Source organism: Sander lucioperca, chromosome 11 (genome assembly GCF_008315115.2).
Source record: "Sander lucioperca isolate FBNREF2018 chromosome 11, SLUC_FBN_1.2, whole genome shotgun sequence".
In the NCBI taxonomy this organism is placed as follows: Eukaryota; Metazoa; Chordata; class Actinopteri; order Perciformes; family Percidae; genus Sander; species Sander lucioperca.
The window spans coordinates 10,142,872-10,162,927 of record NC_050183.1 but is presented as its reverse complement, the minus strand read 5'-3'; the positions used below and the strand labels follow the sequence as shown (position 1 = coordinate 10,162,927).

Genomic DNA, 20,056 nt, shown 5'->3' with positions numbered 1-20,056 from the left:
ATGACACTTTTCATTTGCTCACTACATTGATATTTCCAGAGGCTGCATCCTGAACAGAGCCAGGAGCAGCCAGCAGATAACAAATAGCTAAAGATCTCTCCAATTAAAAAGAGCTTTTAGGCAAGTCTGAGCAGTTTGTGATCCACTCATCTATCATTCGCACGACAACATTGCCTGAGACAGGAAATGTGCTGTGAAAAATGTCTCATTGCAGCACAGGTACACAGAACAAAGTGAATTAACACACGGCCAAAAGATAAAGAGATTTGTGCTCTGGCTCGAGTATCTTGCACACTTGTAAGCATACGGTTAGAAAAGATACTGTGATGTTTCAGGTATCCTACTGCCTCGCCACAGATTCAAAGTCATTTAAATGTTTAACCAAAGTAAGAATTTCTAGAAATGAAAAAGACTCTATTGAAAGATCAATCTATAAAAATAATAATTAATATCTCTAAAAACCTAAAGTCTTTAAATGTTCAATGATTTCTGTCCTATATTTCCCACTTTACTCTCTACACAGTGTTATTAGCATGACTTTTCAATGACTTTCACTGCTACACTCTTCTGATTTCCTGCATGGGGATCAATAATTATTCATTCAAACCACAGTTGTAACTCACATGAACACACACATTAGAGGGATCAAATGACCAGGCAATAATCAGACTGAAATTAAATCTACCCGTGTGAAGTTAATGACATTTTAATGAGGCTCAATTTTTAAAACATGTGTGAATGAATAGACTGGGCTTGCTGCAGTACTCAACCCTGACTGTGACCCACGTGCATTAATGAGAGCCGTGTTTGGACAGGCGCCTATCCCTCCACAGGGACAGAAAAACACGCCACTGTGGGGTCATTCCCATTTCATAAATGTCACAGAGAGGTAACCTGAGCAGTGCCTGTAATTAACTGAGCATGTTTGGTGACTGAGTGGCCTCAGCAGCGAGGGGAGAGATGACAGGGTGGGTATGAAGACAGCCATCTTCATTTAGGGATAGTGTTAGCATTAATGAGGTGAAGTTAAGGTCATCTACCGAGCACACATCAGAGACATCACAGTCAAAAGTGTCGGACAGACAAGATATAACCCTCAACCTAGTCTCGCATTGCCAGACCTTCCTTCACAGCACTGCGAAGGAGGGTCTGGCTAGTCCACACAGCATTCCCGGATGGGAGAAAATCGTGCTCTGGTTTATTGGCATTTCTTTAAACCAATCACAATCGTCTTGGGCGGCGCTAAGCTCCGTAAGGAGCCACGGTGACTCTGCAAAATAGCTTTGGGAAGGAACTTGTTTTGGTGGAACGTGTACATTCAAAAGTAGTTTTAGTCGTGCAACAGAAAACTCAGATTGGACAGATAGTCTAGCTAGCTGTCTGGATTTACCCTGCAGAGATCTGAGGAGCAGTTAACCATAGTCCTCACAAATCCACCAGAGGTTAGAACGCCAACACAAAGAAAAAGGAAGGTAACGGACCCCTGGCCGAAAATGATGGAGTCGTCGTCACCAGAACTATCCCGTAAATGAAACGTCGTCAATACACTGTAGACTACTACATGTCCACATTTACAAACATGCCCAAAATATGCAAGCAAGCAGATTTAGAGCCTTGCTTTTGTCCAGGCCGAACAATCAGCGAATGGTAACATCCATTCATATTCATTCTAGTGGTGTCAACAATAATCGATTCGGCGATGCATCGCAATGCGGGGCATACACAATTCAGCATCGATGCGGCAAAGTGCCATAATCGATTATGTCACTGTTTATTTTCTGGCCTTGAGTGGACAATAAAGTTGTGAAGTTTCAATTACTTCCGGGGGCATAACAACAACAATCAAGATGGCTGAGGCGGAGGGAGATGACCGCGATAGACAATAAAACGCACCCAAAGCTTGGAAAGCGGACATCTGGGCACATTTCGGATTCTACGAAGTTAATGGGAAACTAGACAAGACTTACGCGGTGTGTAAAACCTGCCACACTAAAATCAAGCACGTTGGCAATACAACTAACTTCACGAACCATGTTGATTGTTGGCATCCTGAGTTGGCTTCAACAACAACAACACAAAAAGTCGACACATCCCAGCCAAGAATTGACGAGTCGCTAGCTCAACGTTGCCACACAACTCCGAGAGAGCAAAGAGGATCACATGATCGGTGGCAGTTTCATAGCGAAGGATCTACGACCCTATTCTGTGGTAGAAAATGCAGGGTTTCGCCACATGCTTAAAACAATTGAGCCCCGGTATAAGCTACCGACAAGAGCTACCTTCACTGATTCTGCGCTTCCCGCATTGTACAAAGAAACCAAAGCAAAGGTAACGGAATCAATGTGTAAAGCCAGTCGTGTAGCCATTACAAGTGACGCCTGGACTTCAGTCGCAACAGAGTCCTATGTAACCATAACGGCACATTATATTAGCGAGGATTGGTAGATTGTATCACATGTGCTGCAGACGAGAGCAGTTTATGAGAGCCACACTGGTGCTCATATGGCGAGGCTACTCTTGGATGTTGTGGAGGAATGGCAGCTAACAGATAAAAGTGTTGTGCTGGTATTACATTTGGTAGTAGGCTAAGCCTACACACGTCATTTTTGGTTTACATTACAATGTATTTCACATCTTGATATTTTGTTGTATGCAGCTGATGTGATTGGTAGGATCAGGTATATAATTGTCATTGTCTTAAAGTTGCTAAGCTGCTGTTTTGTTGAGAATAGTTGCACTTGACTTTACTACTTGAAAAAAGTTTCACAGTAATAAGTGGTTACTGTGTGTTGCACTGAATATTTTTATTGCTGGGTACCTGGGTGGTTGTTGTTACAATAGTGTGACTGTGATTACTGATTAATATTTGCACAGGAGTTCAGGAAGTGCCCTGTCTTAGAGCTGCTATTTTGCTGTGTGTAAAAAAACACTTATGGTCACTGCTGGAAAAAGTTGGCTGTTATTGCTCTATTTAATTTCAAATGGTTCTAAAGCAGAGAGAAGAGAAACATTTCTCATTCAAAGCACTGAAAGCAGTGATTTATGTTTTCTTTTTCAGGTTTGAAAATGCCATATCCAATACCCTGTACAATTTTATTTTATTTTATTTAATGACATTTATGTCAAAGATACAGGAGAGTGATAATACACACATAGCAGCCAATGAAATCTGTTGTTCAATATCTGACTGCTTGTATTGCCTCATGACTGAGGCAAAAAATGTGCCTTGTTGTGTGCAGTAGAATTTTGATGCATCGCAGAATCGAATTGAATTGAATCGTTACCTGGTGAATCATAATCGAATCGAATTGTGAGGGCAGTGCCAATGCACACCCCTAATTCATACAGGTGTACAGTAGGTTCATAACCTGACAGTGATACTCCAATGCTCAACACCACTGTTGCTGCAGCTCCCTTCACCCAAACCTCTGTGAAACCTTTTTTCAATGGATTTGTCAATGGATACTGATGGACTATTGACATTTGTCACAAATAGTAAATACATTATAAAGTCATGGATGGGTTTTTACAACCATATTTTGTAAATATATTACAAAATGGCATCAATGGTTATGACCTTTGACTCTAGAACTTATTTGTATTAACACGTGTACACGTGTACTTTGTCTGTAACGCGGTATTATTGCTGCCAAGAAATTCTTTAAAAAGAAACACAATGTCAGGTCAAATGTGCATACGAACATTATACATCAACATAGGTTTGCAGGACATAAATAAATGTAAAGTGATGGGTCTAAATGCAGCTCAGTATCCATTTAATTTCTTGGTTGCATTTGCTAGTCAGCCCATTATTTGGGCTCATTTCAAATGCAAGGACCGAGGAAGCTGTGTTTCATAATTACTTGACAGAAGCTATAACCACCCAGTGGGGCCTGTAAAAACAGCGCTATAATGACATAGTGCTGCGCTTACCGAGCTCGAGATGAATGCTGGGAACGAAGGAGTTGAGAAAGAACATGAAGATCACCACACCAAGGACGGACACACACTTCACCAAGAGAACCTTGTCGGTTATTCTGTGCTGTGGAGGAGAAAAACAATTGTGTCTAGTGGGGGAAAAGCTTTTAAAGTTTTATCATCAACTGATGGTATTGGTCTCAAGCGAAGTTTCAAAGACCAGGCTAGCTTTATTATTGAGATAACATCTATGCACCACAGTCACAGTGAGTAAGGGATCTGTCTGTATCAAAGCCTACCTTCTTTTGCAATTCTTGAATGTTTTGCTCCCAGTTCTTGTCCTCTTGGGAAATTTGGCTGTTGGACACAGCAACATTTTAATCTCATATTATTTGTGTTAAAAGCAGAAAAAAAACATTTAATTATACACTAATCACTCTATTTAAAAATATATATATACATTAGTTAAATTGTGGAAAATTGTGCCTCTACCAGCTGTTAATGAATACATAATGAATGTTGTTGAAGGCTGTTTTTAGGTATTTATTGGCGTGTTGCGTGTATGGTACTCTATTTCCCAGTGGTATGAAATTGTTTTTGTGCTATAATTGCTATGCCTGTCTGTAAAACATCCTGGACAAGAGGACATAAAAGGAAACTATTCTTGGACTTCCTCATGCTTTTGACCAAAAAATAAATAGAAAGTACAATGTTGTGTATTAAACAATAAAAAAAAAAAAATCCAAAAGTAATCAACAATATTATGATGAATGAATGAAAATGAATTAATTCACATAATATGCACCAATAATGTCTTTATCATGTCTCGAACTATACTGTAAGCAGCAAAACAATGGATTTCTTTATGAAAAAGCAACAAAAAAAAGTAAGTACATAGAATGTGTTTGTGTGAGAGGCGATAAAAACATTTTAAACAATGACAGATGCAGTATATTTTATGTTTTCGGTGTTTTCTTCTAACCTTTGGAAGGTTTTCATCATGTTGCGGAGCAGACTTTCCAGGTTGAGGACTTTTTGCATCAGGAGGCATTTCACAGCTGTCTCCTCTCGGCTGGCAGGGTTAATGCGCTGAGCCGTCTGCCTCCAGACCAGGATCTCATGCTTGAGTTCTGGAGGAGCAGGACAAACAGAGCCAAAGAGAAAGCCTGCATGTTAAACACATGGACTACACAGTCATTACAGTGGTGAAGCTTAGGCTCAGTACAGTATGTAGCATGTTTATAGTGGGGGATTTGGTTGGTAATAGCTCCTACAGCCGAGGCTTACAGAGAGAATATAAAGATGTTTCTGCTGTTTTTGCTATGAGCCCCCATAGAGGGACTAATGCAGCCAGACGATAGGCACATTGACCAGATCAGGAAAAGCCAATGATGAAGCAGAGATACAGCCTGAGAGAGCTGAACGCCTGTGTAGATATCAGTAGGTGCCATCCTTTTTCAGAAAGGTTGCTAGGTGACCTTAATAGGATCTAACTGGCACAGGAAAAAAACATTCCTGTCTGCACAATTACCAGTCGTGGCAGGGGCTTTGAGCTGATTTAGCTGCATGTTTCCAAGGTAGGCCAGGTTGGCGGGAGAGGCAGACACTCCACAGGGTGGGATTTACAGATGGGCTATCAGGCCTGCATTGAACGGTCCCCGCAGTTCCTTCAGTCTGCCTCGGGCTCAGTGGGACAATGCAGCTCCGAACAGTCGGTCTTCCTCACTTCTTACATGTGGTGACGACTGGGGAACTTGGTGGTCTGTTTTAATGATCCCCTGCTGAGGTTCTCTCTTAGGGGGGCACTGTACTATTGTGGGTAAACAATGATGAGAGGTGGCTGTGTTTCTAGAATACACAAATATCTCCGTTTTATTACTTTGCCCATTCTCTACATCCCCAGGGTGTCGTATGCAAAGATCTATGGCAGCAGCGAATAGCTTCTAGGATGGAGGACACAGATACTATCCAAACTAAACACACCCTGTGGTTTTTACTCTTATTAAATGATCTTACTCTATCTCTGGACAATGTCTGGACAATATAAAGTATGTTAATGGATAATTATTGCGATACACTCACCTAAAGGATTATTAGGAACACCTGTAAGATTTTAGATAAGATTTTACGTTAATGCAATTATCTAATCAACCAATCACATGACAGCTGCTTCAATGCATTTAGGGGTGTCGTCCAGGTCTAGACAATCTCCTGAACTCTCAAACTGAATGTCAGAATGGGAACGAATCTAAGCAACTTTGAGCGTGGCATGGTTGTTGGTGCCAGACGGGCTGGTTTGAGTATTTCACAATCTGCTCAATTACTGGGATTTTTACACACAACCATTTCTAGGGTTTATAAAGAATGGTCTGAAAAAGGAAAAACATCCAGTATGCAGCAGTCCTGTGGGTGAAAATGCCTTGTTGATGCTAGAGGTCAGAGGAGAATGGGCCGACTAATTCCAGCTGATAGAAGATCAACTTTGACTCAAATAACCACTCGTTACAACCGAGGTACGCAGCAAAGCATTTGTGAAGCCACAACACGAACAACCTTGAGATGGATGGGCTACACCAGCAGAAGACCCCACCGGGTACCACTCATCTCCACTAAAAATAGGAAAATGAGGCTACAATTTGCACAAGCTCACCAAAATTGGACAGTTGAAGGCTGTAAAAATGTTGCCTGGTCTGATGAGTCTCGATTTCTGTTGGATGGTAGAGTCAGAATTTGGCGTAAACAGAATGAGAACATGGACCCATCATGCCTTGTTACCACTGGGCAGGTTGGTGGCGATGGTGTACTGGTGTGGGGAATGTTTTCTTGGCACACTTTAGGCCCCTTAGTACCAATTGGGCATCATTTAAATGCCACAGCCTACCTGAGCATTGTTCTGACCATGTCCATCCCTTTATGACCACCATGTACCCATCCTCTGATGGCTACTTCCAGCAGGATAATGCACCATGTCACAAAGCTCAAATCATTTCAAATTGTTTTTTTGAACATGACAATGACTTCACTGTACTAAAATGGCCCCCACAGTCACCAGATATCAACCCAATAGAACATCTTTGGAATGTGGTGGAACGGGAGCTTCGTGCCCTGGATGTGCATCCCACAAATCTCCATCAACTGCAAGATGCTATCCTATCAATATGGGCCAGTATTTCTAAAGAATGCTTCCAGCACCTTGTTGAATCAATGCCATGAAGAATTAAGGCAGTTCTGAAGGCAAAACGGGGTCAAACACGGTATTAGTATGGTGTTCCTAATAATCCTTTAGGTGAGTGTATATAAAAGAACTGCGGTGTACCACATTAGCTAAATAGTTTATACAATAGCACAATTACAAAAATACACTAAGAGTGAAACCAAGATTAGAGCGCTGTGCTGCTCTTAGGCTGCTCTCTCGTTCCTTTTTTTTACTACAGACTAGTCAAAGACAACAGCTGAACATCAGAGTAAAGGGTTTTCCTGAGTTGAGCCATGTGGTGTCGGGACACTGGCTGAGTCATCACACTCATTCTTGAGGGAGCCGAGCTCCTTAAAAAGGCAAAAGTGTTTCACCACAGCAAATGATTTTGAACTAAGTCTGACACACACTAGGGTGGTTGTCAGACAGAATGGGGATAGTGTGTTTAGGGGGTTAGGGTTAGGAGCCAATGACCACCAATGTTAGATTATGGAGACACTATATACAGGGTTGCTTGCAAGACCACTCTATCAAAACTCGACACTCTTTACCATTCCACTATCAGGTTTGCCACAAATGCCCCCTTCAATACACTGCACCCTATATTCATCTGTCAGCTGGCCCTCCCTTCACATTCGCTGTAAGATTCACTGGTTCACTTTCATTTACAAGACCCTTCTTGGCCGATCACCTCCTTACTTAGGTCACCTGCTGCAGCCAAAGTCTGTCACATACAATACCCGGTCCTCACTTCATCTTCAATTAAGCATTCCCAAAACCAACTCTGTCTCTAGCCTCGCATCTTTTCAATCTGCTGCCGCTTACGACTGGAATGCTCTGCAAAAGATTCTCAAACTGGACAAACTAATTTCCATTTCATCCTTCAAAACCATATCATCATTGTTCACGCACATATGCAGTTGCTTCTCTACATAATCATTTTTCCAGCTAAATATTTGAATGGTTTCTCCCTCTCTTACTCACCCATGTGCCTGTGTAGTGTTCTCGTTATAAGTGTTTATTGTTTTCTGTGTAGTATTTTAAATTGTATTTTATGTAATTTCTAAACTGTATGTATTTCTAATGTATTTATTATCGAGCTCTCCTTCCCTTTCCCTAAGTGGCTATGCCACTTGTCAGGCCACCATTGTAAATAAGAACTTGTTCTTAATGACTTGCCTGTAAAAATAAAGGTGAAATAAAAAAATAAAAAGCCAGGAAAACCTTTAAAAACTTTTGGATTGGTGGCCAATCATGTAACCGGCGATCAGACTTGTCAGTTGGTTTTGTGGCGGTGTGAGAGTCCCGTACAGTAAACGGTAACATCACTGCCTCTATCGTGGTCACATGAGGGTAAAACACGAAACACAAGCACTCCGCTGCCCAGGAGTTTCTGTAACAACTGAATGTTTCCTGCAACAAGCTCCAGCACAAAAGCAGTCGGTCGGAAATGTCGAGATTATTAAATTATTTGACGGAAAACAACAATGTATAATATAAAGTCTACATGTGTTAATTAGGGGGTTAAAGAACAGAACAGGACATCACACAAATGGGCCAGTGTGACCATAGACATAATATATATTATGTCTATGAGTGTGACCACAGCATGTGAGCAGAGTGGAGCCGTGAGAATTTCCGCTTCTCGCTCACAGACCTGTGCGTTCTCTCTGCTCCGCTGCTCAAAGTCGCCCCCTGCTGCTCCCAGCCGCTCAGCTAATTATCGTTTCGCGCTCCGCTCCACTCACATGCTCTGATTGTAACACACCCTCTTTGGTCTGGTTTGGTTTGGTTTGGTTTGGCCCTTAGCATATCCCCATAAGTGCTTTAATTAAACACATTTTAAAGTAGCTGTGAACCTAGACATAAAGTCAAAACATTAACATCTTAACTGTCACATCATGACCACAGAGAGATCTTCCCTTTTATTAACCAGCACGTCATCATTCAGGACGATGATGACAATGTGAAGGCAATCCTGTGGAAATTACCTGGGAAAGTCTTCAATTCAGAGGGCACTATACATCATGTGTGGGAGTTAGAGGGCCGAGGCCGTAATGCAGAGTTAATGACGTTTCTATGAGGTCTATGAGAAAATGAGTAGCTGCCATGTGGGGGTAGAATGTGCACAGATCTTCTTAGAGGGTTAACACACTTCATACTTATATTAAAAAGCCATCATAATTGATTCTAGATTGTACTGCATCCAGAGCAATCCTACAATTTACATTTCAGCCCCGTGACAACATGATAACTCGCCCGGCCTGACGGCACCCTTCATCTTAACTCACCCACTATTTCAATGGACTCTTTGTTGTAGAGCTTTTTGTTCCAGTAGAGCAACCGCAGGAAAGGAAACGAGGTGAGGAGGACAAGGCATATCCCGAGGAACATGTAGCCTGTGAAACTGGCAAAATCAATCCCCTGTAAGACAAAGAATAATAATGTGTTAGACATTCAAATATAACCATTGGTGCCTAGACATCAGTTTTCTGTGAGAAAACAGAAGGACATCTGTATGCAGTGATGATCGGTATGACGCAAAGAACATCAGGTGAGAATAAAGTTCAAACACTTCAGCTAAACTGTTCATTGTCTGAGACAAAGAAAAACTCTGCAAAAGGATGTAAGCAGCTGCAGGTGTAACCACTAATGTACATGTTATATCACTGTATTACAGAAATTCAAATAACGTTTGACTAAGAATAGAGGTATTAAGGTGCATCCAGTAGCATTATATTAAGTGGCATTATAAGCAATATAAGTTTGTATTTGAGAGCAGCCTGAGGAAATGGCATGCAAAATGAAAAGCAAAGGATTTAATTGTTGCACACAAAAGGGCAGTGGTAATTGCATCCTTAAGAATTTTTATGTCCACCAGGCTCTAGTTTGGTTAGAGGCACATTTTAAAGAGCACATATTGTGCTTTTTCGTCTTTTCTGACCTATAAATGTTGTAATAATGTTGTATACTCATGTTAAACGATAACAAAGTGTCAAATAATGAGGTAAATGCATTAAGATGTGAGTCCTGCAGGCAGCTTGGGTTAGCTCTGCCCAGCTCTGAACGTACGGATCTCATTGGGTCTCAGTGGGGTCATGAATTTCCTGTATTTGTCTACGTCAATGAAACACACTTCCCTACATGGTCATGCTGCTCCACACTCCGAGCCGTCACCATTCGGAGGTCTTCCGGAAGATAGTCTCACTTTGCCAGACCATCCACACGCTGCGGAGCGGAGGAGGGTCTGACTAGTCCACACAGCATTCCAGGATGGGAGAAAAACGTGCTCTGGTTTATTGACATTTCTTTAAACCAATCACAATCGTCATGGGAGGTGCTAAGCTCGGCACGGTGCCGCTGTAAAATAGTATTGCAACAGAAAACTCAGATTGGACAGATAGTCTAGCTAGCTGTCTGGATTTACCCTGCAGAGATCTGAGGAGCAGTTAACCATAGTCCTCAGAAATCCACCGGAGGTTAGAACGCCAACACAGAGAAAGAGGAAGGGGACGGACATCGGCGAAAATACATGCATCCGGCGGAATTTTCTGTGGCACCGGAGCAATCCCAGAAGTGGAACATCGTTTATGTAGACTATCCGAAAGATGACCAATCACAACGGAAACCAAGCTTTCAGAGGAGCCACAGATGACAGTAAGAGTTGCTCGACGATCTACATTCACAGTTTATTGTGCGATGAATCATGTCAGGCTGCTCTGTAGGAGTCCTGAATAAAAAACTAAGACCAGAAAAGGAGTATAATAGCTGCTCTTTAAAAGAAATTTGATGGCAAATCTTTCACAAAGACCACAATTTTATCAGATTCCACTTTGGAAGTGTGTCTGATATCACATACATAAGATTCCATTTCTAAAGTCTCTAATTAAAGTCTTTGTTTCTTGTACTTGCACAGCATGAAGAATAGAACTACAGATATTCCGTGATAAAAGTGGTTGATAGTGACCTCTACAGGATTTGCAATTTCAAGTTGCAACAAAAGTCTAAGATGAAGGGAGAGGAGGAGTGGTACAATAAAACATGCAGCAGGATAAACCAGCATACGGCAAATGTGAATAAATCAGTCAATACAATTAAGTTTAAATTAAGATATTCTCACACTTAAAATAATAATCTGAAACACCAGGTATCAAGTCTTCAATCAAGTATAAAGTTTGAATGTTCCACTTCAAGTGAAATCTCAGTAACAGCTGTGGAAGGTGTGCAAGAGATCTTAAGCATCTCATCAATTATGCCAGAGATTTAACGCAGAGGTTCACACGATCTGATTTCGTCACTATGTCTCCTCATTGCCTCACTCGTACAGTACATCTCTGACTACTCCTTTATTCATGTTCTCTCACCCTCAGGGCAGCCTTGTGCATCAAGGATATCTGCTAATGCAAGCCTGCTGTGAGTGAAAACTCTTACCATTGCTGTTTTGGTTGTAAACTAGAATCTGAATGTCTTGTATCTGTGTCTCTCTGTAACACATTTTCTATCATTCCTACAAGACAAAGTTTGCTGCTATAATGTATCTCTGTTTGCAGCTGTAAACTGTTATTAAATTGTCGTAAATTGTCCCCCTTTTTATTTTGTGGATTATAACTTAAACTATTTTAATGATATATTGACCGCTGACCTGGAAATTTTCCAGCTTATTATTATATCAATGAAATGATAGCAAAAAGAGGTAGATTGTGTATGGGCCATGCCACCTTGCTCTGTTACAAATTAAATACAAGGACACTCTGATGAGGGGCAGAATCACCACAAGTGTACCTCACAGCTGTGCCATTCTTTCTATCACTGGATTTCTCCCGGAGATCCCTTTCACACAAACAAGCAAGCATGCAAACAAACAAACAAACAAACAGGCAAGCAAACCACGCATGTACACACAAGCTGTCCTTATCAGAGGCCAGACATGACTGAATGGGCGCGCTGCTGCTGCTGCGTTCTCGCGGATCTGTCACCTGGGAAACGGAGCCAAGACAAACTGGACAGCGGGTCGTGGGAGTCTGGTGTGGTAGCAGATACTGCATACCGGAGGAGACCACATACTGCTGCACCCGCAAGGTCTAAAATGTCACATGCAGTGAACAGATGCCACATCTAGCAGCTGGGAAAATGTCATGTCTTCTAGAGATGTAGCATTATGGCCCTCTGAGTATAAGAAGAGTGAAGGGTGTGAGAGGAGCCTACAAGTCCATGCCCTTTTTAGACAGTGACAGGCTGCTTTGATTATTAACTCACAAAAATGTTCTTACTGCCGTTTACTGACATCACTTTTGTCACAATCTATACAACGTGCCTCTAAATGCTTTTCCAAACTATCATGGGAGGGGCAGAGAAGAACAATGTTAGTGTCAGTTAGGCTGACAAATATTTAAATAGAGGTATGATGTGTCACAGCAGTGCCACTCGATCGTGTATACAGGGGTTTTTTCAGTTTTTTTCGCAGTTCCTACAACATTTTCAAGTAGACCTTTTAAAGTAAAAGAAAACAATTCTAAACACAAACATATATATCATAATCGAATAATCTGTTGGAGTCATTTTTTATGAAAAAAAGTAAAGAAATTCTGTGATTACAGCTTCTTAAATGTGAATATTTTCTAGTTTCTTCTCTCCTCTATGACAGTAAACTGAATATCTTTGAGTTGTGGACAAAACATAAAACATTTAGAAACATCATCTGGGCCTTGGGAAACACTGACAAACCCGGGGTGGGTCAAGAGGGGGGGCCCGGGGTGGCACCCGCCCCCCCCGGTGGCACCAACATTCCCTCTAAGCTGCGTGCTTGCACAATCGCGCACCGCTCGCACATTCTCAGCGCACAAGAAAATCTATGCAGCGCATAGACTTAGTGAGTGACAGGTCTCCAGCCAATGATACGATACGGTTCACTTACGCTACGCAGCCAATCATAGCATTGACAGTGCTTGTGTATGTGCCCTGCCCATACGCGCCATGGCACCGTGCAGGTTAGCTAGCTAACAACAGTGCGGCAGAGATAAGAGACGGCGACGCAAATGCAAACCCCTTATCATGGCGAAACGAACGGGCAGTGACACATCCACCCACCAAGCCAAAGTAAAAAAGAAATGCAGTTCTTTTAAGATGGAACAGGAGAACAAGTGGTGAAACTGGGTGAGATTTTTTCTTTTTTGAGTGAGACAGGTCTGCTCTGCAAAACATGCAGCAAAGCCAAAGTAACAAGCGAGTTTTCGGATGGAAAAATGTGGACTGAATGGAAGTTGGACTACCTCAAGCGTCACATTCAGCAGAAAACTCATTTGAAAGCTGTTGGAATTGTACAAAGACTCAAGATGGGACAGGGGATTGGTACATTATTGCGGGAGAGCGCAAAAGACCGGAAGAAAAGGAACGAGCTGTTGCACAAAACAAAATCTGACCCCGAGCAAGTTAAAGTTCTCATTGACAATATTTTACTGGCCATCAAAATGAATACATCAATGCTGTCAGTTCAACAAATCCACGATCACATGGCAAAGTATGTGAGTATACCAGAAAGCTGGCGAAGCAAAAACTATGCCAAAGCAGGACTCTTCCCATGGCCAAAGCAGGACTCTCACATAAAACATACTACACATCTCATGAACAACAAGATTTTTGTCTTTTTCATTTTAAGTGGGCCAGAGCCGGTAGCTCAGCGGTTGAGTGGTAAACCCTTGAAAATATTAAAAGTAAACTAATGGAAATTGCTGCTGTAATTTGTTTCTTTTAATAAGCCATGTAACTTGCTATGATCCCAGGTGTTGAACAGGTGTGATACTGGTGTGTGGCCACAGCATGCACAACTGATGTTGCTCACAGTGATCCTCAGTGTGCTCAGGAAGCTTGTGTGTATGCCCAGACGCATGAAAAATTAGAGGGAACATTGGGTGGCGCCCCAATCCATTGGGCTAGAGTGCTGTCAATCTGACAAATTTGATTTCCATTGGATAAGAGTACTGTCACTTTGCTGCCTGTTCTGCTAACAGCTGCCTTTCCATTTGGTAAACAGACATATACTTTAAACACACATTCTATGGCAACTGTGTACTTTGTTGAAATTTTGAGGACAGTTTTGAAGTAGAAACATTAGCAAAATTACATTGTGTTGTTCTATCCTATCCAATATTTGCTATATTTCTAAGCAGATTTTCTATGCTGTATTCTGATAAAATCCCCCGGGGCCCCCTTGACTGATTATTGGTCGTTCTGCTGCTGAGGTGCAGGTGAGTATGTTGCAGGAAGGGGGAGCACTAGGAAGGTATTACTCCATGCAGGAATAGGAAATAATTAAATGCAATATCAGAGGGTACTCTTAGAGCAGCTTTGTTGCTTATTATGACTGTATGAACTGTATGACATAGTCATATTTATGCTTAAAAAAAGTATAAAGGAGTAGGTACAAATTCAAAGTCAAACGTTATAAACGTTTGGCTACAGGACGACAGCTAGAGCAGAGCAGGTACCGGGCAGGTACCTTGAAATAGGAAGGTGTTACATTTTCTTTCTCCACTGTTTTGACATTTTTAATTCCCCTGATTTATGATGGCAGCAGCAAAAATAGAAATTGGTTTCACTGCCACAACATCTCCATTCATCACCTGCACATCAACATAAATAAGGGTCACAGCTCACGGTTGTATAAATACATGGAGAGATTGTGCTGAACAGAGATAGCACATGTACAACCCAGCAAACACAGTTGATTCAATTCATCCACAGTGCATACTAATGAAATACTTGCAAATATCTGTATGTACACTATAAATGTGTATGCACTGTGTATGTAACAACTCTCACCTTTAAGGATACAGTAAGTGCATGACTACCTGACAGACATTTAAGTTCTCTCTAGGATCTTTTACTTAACTTGTTTTGTAAAATGTATTATTATTATTATTATTATTATTAGTAGTAGTAGTAGTAGTAGTAGTATATGTATTGGGTGATTGTTCTTACACTTACCCACACTACAGTTTTAATAAAAGGAAAATAACTGCAGATTTGAACAAAGTAAAATTCCTAAATTTCGTAATTGAAGCACCTGGCAAGCTCTAAATTCAGATTGCCAAGTTATGCAGGACCTGTTGCTGCACCTTGCGTAGAGGAACTTTGATGAATTGTTTTTGTTTGCTCGCACGTTAAAGCTGCATGAAGTAATTTTTGACCGCTAGAGGGCACAAAGACTCACAGCAACAGAACTAATCAGGCTTGTCTAGCATGTTAGCATACAACTGCCTACTTACACATCTAGCAGACACACTGCAACATGGCACTCCCATTAGAGTACTTTTTATTACCAGCTGTTGAATGCAAGACCGGACTGACAAACCAAAACCATTAGCTAAGAGTCGCTAAAAACTGTATAAAGCTGCAGAGAATGGGTGTTAAATTATAGTGGGAATGGCAGCAGGATTTAATGTTAATATTAACATACTGCTTATTAGAGTTTTAAAGTGGTTGGCTGTAGTCCATACCAAATAATAATTGTCAGCCCTGTTTCTCAATGTGTATTTACTACTGTCGTTGCAGTGATGCTCCTTTCACAATTACCCGAAAACCGTGTCATAAGATAAGATTTTCAAAACACTGCACTCTTCACAGACTGAGAAGTATGGTGCCAGCCAACCATGCTGCCAAAGCATGCACACACACACACACACACACACACACACACACACACACACATTGACACACACAGGGTCAAACGTTAAGTAGTCTTAGTAGTTAAGTAATCAACGAGTACATTTCCAATACAATTGCCTCACATCTGCCGCGTCATGTCCCTCGCCTTCCGCTCTCTGTGTGTTGCCGTTCTCAAACACTATTCGCTTCGGGGAACAACGACAAACATCGAGCTAGCGAGCTACACGCTGAAAATGGCAAGTTTTGAAGAAAATTTGGATCGTGCAACAAGGCAGGCCTGCTTGGTTCCTTTTGGGGAATGAGTGTAAAGATTTACAAAGAATATGTTTAGGTCATTTCCTCTCTAACTGGGACGTTTTGGGACTGATTGGTGGGATTACTGTGGACCAAGTAGCCACAGCAATACACTGGTAAAAGCAAATTATGTTTAACCATGTATCCAGCTAATTTAAATAGCCTACATCACTGTATTATGTGAACAGTTAACTTAATTTAATGGTGGTATTTTCTTTTTTTGGGGTGCAAATGTTCCACCAGAACAAGTTCCTTCCCGATTTTGCAGAGCCACCTTCTCCGCCCAAGTCGAGTGTAATTGGTTTAAAGAAATGCAAACAATTCAGAGCGTTTTTTTTACCTATCCCAGAATGTATCTGTGGTGTAGCCAGACCTTACTTCTTACAGTGCTGTAGAGAAAGGTCTGGAAATGCGAGACTAAACCTGAAGACACAGTGCCACTCAGTGTTTCACCACCTATGTTGGTGATAGACAGGCCAAATCAACCAATCAGATCAACAATATATCAAACTCTTGCCGAAACCAGTCGGGAGAAGAGCAAAAACATCTTTTCCTCCGAGAAAAGCCTCCAGTGCCGTTTTTTGCTCTTCTTTCAATGAAGGAATACTTCCTAATTCAGATAAAACTTGTGCGATAGCTACACTTATCTCATCCGTGGAAGCCGCCATGTTGTTTAGACTGAACAGTCTCTTCTCGTTGCGTCACACCTAAACCCGCCTCAAAACCAACGCTGATTGGTCGGTCCAAATTTTCTCTGTCTCAAGATGCCAGACTGATCTGCGAGTGGAAAACTGGAGCTCGCCAGATCAGGACGGTCTCACGAGGCTAGTGACTTTAGTAACTGAACAGCAAATTTCAGAATCTCCCAACAACACTTAAATGTAATTAAGCTACAAAGTCCATCAATCTAACTAATATTGCTGCCTCAATTTCCAAACCACAGCCCTCTAGAATAGTTGATTATTGACACAAGAAACATAAATAAAGGGGCTAGAAGTGACGTGAATCCATTTTCCGATGATGTGTTCCTCAATTTATCATTCACCTGTCAGAACTGTACCATCTGTACAGCTCAAACAGCAATTTCCCCTTCATCTTAGTATTATTCTGTCATACACACGTCATGAAGAGCATTATGTTTGCTTTACTAAGTGTCTGGTTCATGTGTCAGATTACACCGAGCTGATCTGTTACAGTGTATTAGTGCAAGTTTAGGCAGAGAGCTGTGAAAGTGCCTACTTCTTTGCGCAGGTCCTGATTTGATACTATAATCACATTGGGTGGATCTCCGACAGCTGTGGCAGCCCCTCCAATGTTGGTGAAGATTACTTCTGCAATCAGGACATGTCTGGGGTCTAGATTAAGCACCTCACACAACCTGCAAAATCAGATAGAGACAGAAAAGCCATTTAGCCGTGATTAGATTGCAATGAGTGGAAGAAATAAATATATAAATATATAAAAAGGATATTGGAAGACAAAAAGCATTGGTTCTTTAACATTGTAGCTTTACAGGATATCCACCCTGCTCGTCACAAAATAGAGCACTGTTTGGCCCAGATCTGTGTTATTTGTATCAGGTGTCTAATTTCAGGCAAGTCAAATATGATCTATATTCTGACCTTCTGGTAGCAAAAGCAATTTTGAGAACTAAATAATGGTTTACTGTATAGACTTAGTTCAAGGGCTGAAAATAGAATCACTAACAATGAGGGAGAGACAGAGGTGGGCGGCACACATACAGTTGATTTGTAAGACACTGCACTACAGCAAATTGTAGCTTCTGTGTAGTCTGTTTTTTTTTAATGTGATGTGTGTTTCCGGGGATGGATTATATTGAGCTTTTTTTTAGAAAGGAAGTTGTGATCTATTAATGTGACTATTTAAAAAAATACTATAGGGTTACTGGCTTTTGCCAAAGTAAAGAAAGTCTGCATACTAGCACCTCAAACACTTATTACTAATTTAACACGTTTGGTTTTGGTTTGTTTAATAACAAACATTTTAACGGGGGTTATGTGCCGAACCAGGCTTGTCATTCTTTATACTACATCACCTGACTTCCTTCTTTGCTCCCATTATAATTACTGCGGCCATTAGAGGTTGCCACTATACATGTAAATATGGGTCCTAGTTTTATACAGTCTATGGTTGTAATCACAGACTGTAAAAATAGTGGACGTAGCATCCGTGATGGCACCCATTGGTTTGTGGACTGCCGTTTTGAAGCCTTGAGTTTGGCGATTCAGGTGTCACCATGTTGTTGTTTTTTGCAACTGGATGTGAAGATTTTTGACCAGAGGGTGGAGCTGGGGAGGATGCCAAGCCAGTGTTGTTTATAGTTGCAATAGCACTACGCTAAGCTAAACGCTAAAGGGGGAAAGTTGCCGATTTGCTACCCTTCTGAAGGGAGTCATCCATGGGAGTTTTACCGGCAGGTAAACCCAGACCTCCGGGTACTGCCGCCATTCAATTGCATGTGTAGCATAACAAAAAAACAGCACTTTCCCTTAAGTTACCAGTTAACGCTGCTTGGTTAGCATAACGCTGAACAAGACATTTTTAAATCGCTTTTTTTCAAATGTTCCAATTAACTGCTACGCTGTGCAGTGCCCTGCTATGTCCTGCTACGTCCAGCTACATCCAGCTATGCCCTGCTATGTCATGCTATGCTCGCTTCACCCTGCTACACCATGAACTACTACAACTACTATTTCTAGTCATAGTTCCATTATCTTTATTGTGACTATATTTGCCACTGTTCATCGTACCCCCAACCAGCACCGGCAGACAACCGCCCACCAAGAACCTGGGTCTGTCCGAGGAAGTTTTCCTCACCACTCAAGGTTTCTTCCTAAAAGGGAGCTTTTCCTCACCACTGTCGCGCTAAATGCTTGCTCTTGTGGGAATTACTGGAATTGTTGGGTCTTTGTAAATTATAGCGTGTGGTCTAGACCTACTCTATCTGTAAAGTGTCTCAAGATAACTCTTGTTATGATTTGATACTACACAATGCTAATCCTCTGTCATGATTGACAGGTTGGCATGTAGCCACGCCCCTAAAGCACCCTGTTTTATCATCAATTTTAAAATAAAGGGGACCATAATTTACAAAATGAACATCATGCTGGATTAAAGAAGACTTGAAACTAGTGATTGAGGCCATAAACTCATTATGAAAATGTTCATTGACGTAATAAATCAAGTGAGAAGCAGGGTCATCTTAACTTCATAAACTTCTATAGAAACTTCTTTTTGCAAACAGTGGAGATGCCCCCAGCTGGAAATGAGATAAAACGCAGGTTTAAGGCACTTCCGCATTGGCTTCACTTTTCAGGACCGGAAGCCTCGTCCATCATTTTTACAGTCTTTGGCAGTGTTGGGCAAGTTACTTCCAAAATGTAATACATTATAGATTACTAGTTACTGTCATTTGAGAGTAATTAGTTATATTACAATATTACTGTCTCTGAATTGTAATGCGTTACACTACTTTTGCATTACTTTTGAGTTACTTTTACCAAAATAACAGGGGAAGTTTGATTTGGCAGCTAGCTTGTGAATCCACTTTAATACATCATAGATTATTCATATTTTGTATAATTAATATAAATATGCAAAGTAACTAAAGCTATCAAAAATAGATAAGTAAAACGTATAATAGGCAATTAGGAGAAAATGAAAATACTCAATTAAAAGTACGGCATTGTTGTAAAATGTTTGTTTATAGCACTTGAATAAGAAATTCATGTTGTTTAGTTTAAAACACTCTAAAGGAAATGTTCAATTATAGTGTGATTAAAACTCACTATTTACATTATTTACAGTACTTGATTTACAGCTGATTTGTGAAAAGGTAGCCTACACAACCTTTTGAAGTAGGCTACACGGAAGTTGTCTGTTGTGTAGCTACTCTTGCTAGCTTACTGAGAAGCAACATGTCCGTCAGGCTCAAGTTGTTCACTTTCTTGTTTGTAAAACTGC

At 41.1% G+C, this 20,056-nt stretch overlaps 1 protein-coding gene across 2 annotated transcripts in view; it reads right to left on the bottom strand.

Annotated features, from left to right (window-relative positions):
• oca2 (oculocutaneous albinism II) overlaps nucleotides 1-20,056 on the bottom strand; it is a 59,664-nt gene that overhangs the window by 21,120 nt on the left and 18,488 nt on the right. For both annotated transcript variants that reach the window (XM_036007581.1, XM_036007582.1), the window contains exons 14-18: nucleotides 17,312-17,450; nucleotides 9,406-9,538; nucleotides 4,901-5,048; nucleotides 4,218-4,275; nucleotides 3,934-4,042 (exon numbers count right to left, since the gene is read on the bottom strand). In XM_036007581.1, the coding sequence (XP_035863474.1) occupies nucleotides 3,934-4,042; nucleotides 4,218-4,275; nucleotides 4,901-5,048; nucleotides 9,406-9,538; nucleotides 17,312-17,450 (587 nt within the window). The remainder of the gene's footprint in view (nucleotides 1-3,933; nucleotides 4,043-4,217; nucleotides 4,276-4,900; nucleotides 5,049-9,405; nucleotides 9,539-17,311; nucleotides 17,451-20,056) is intronic.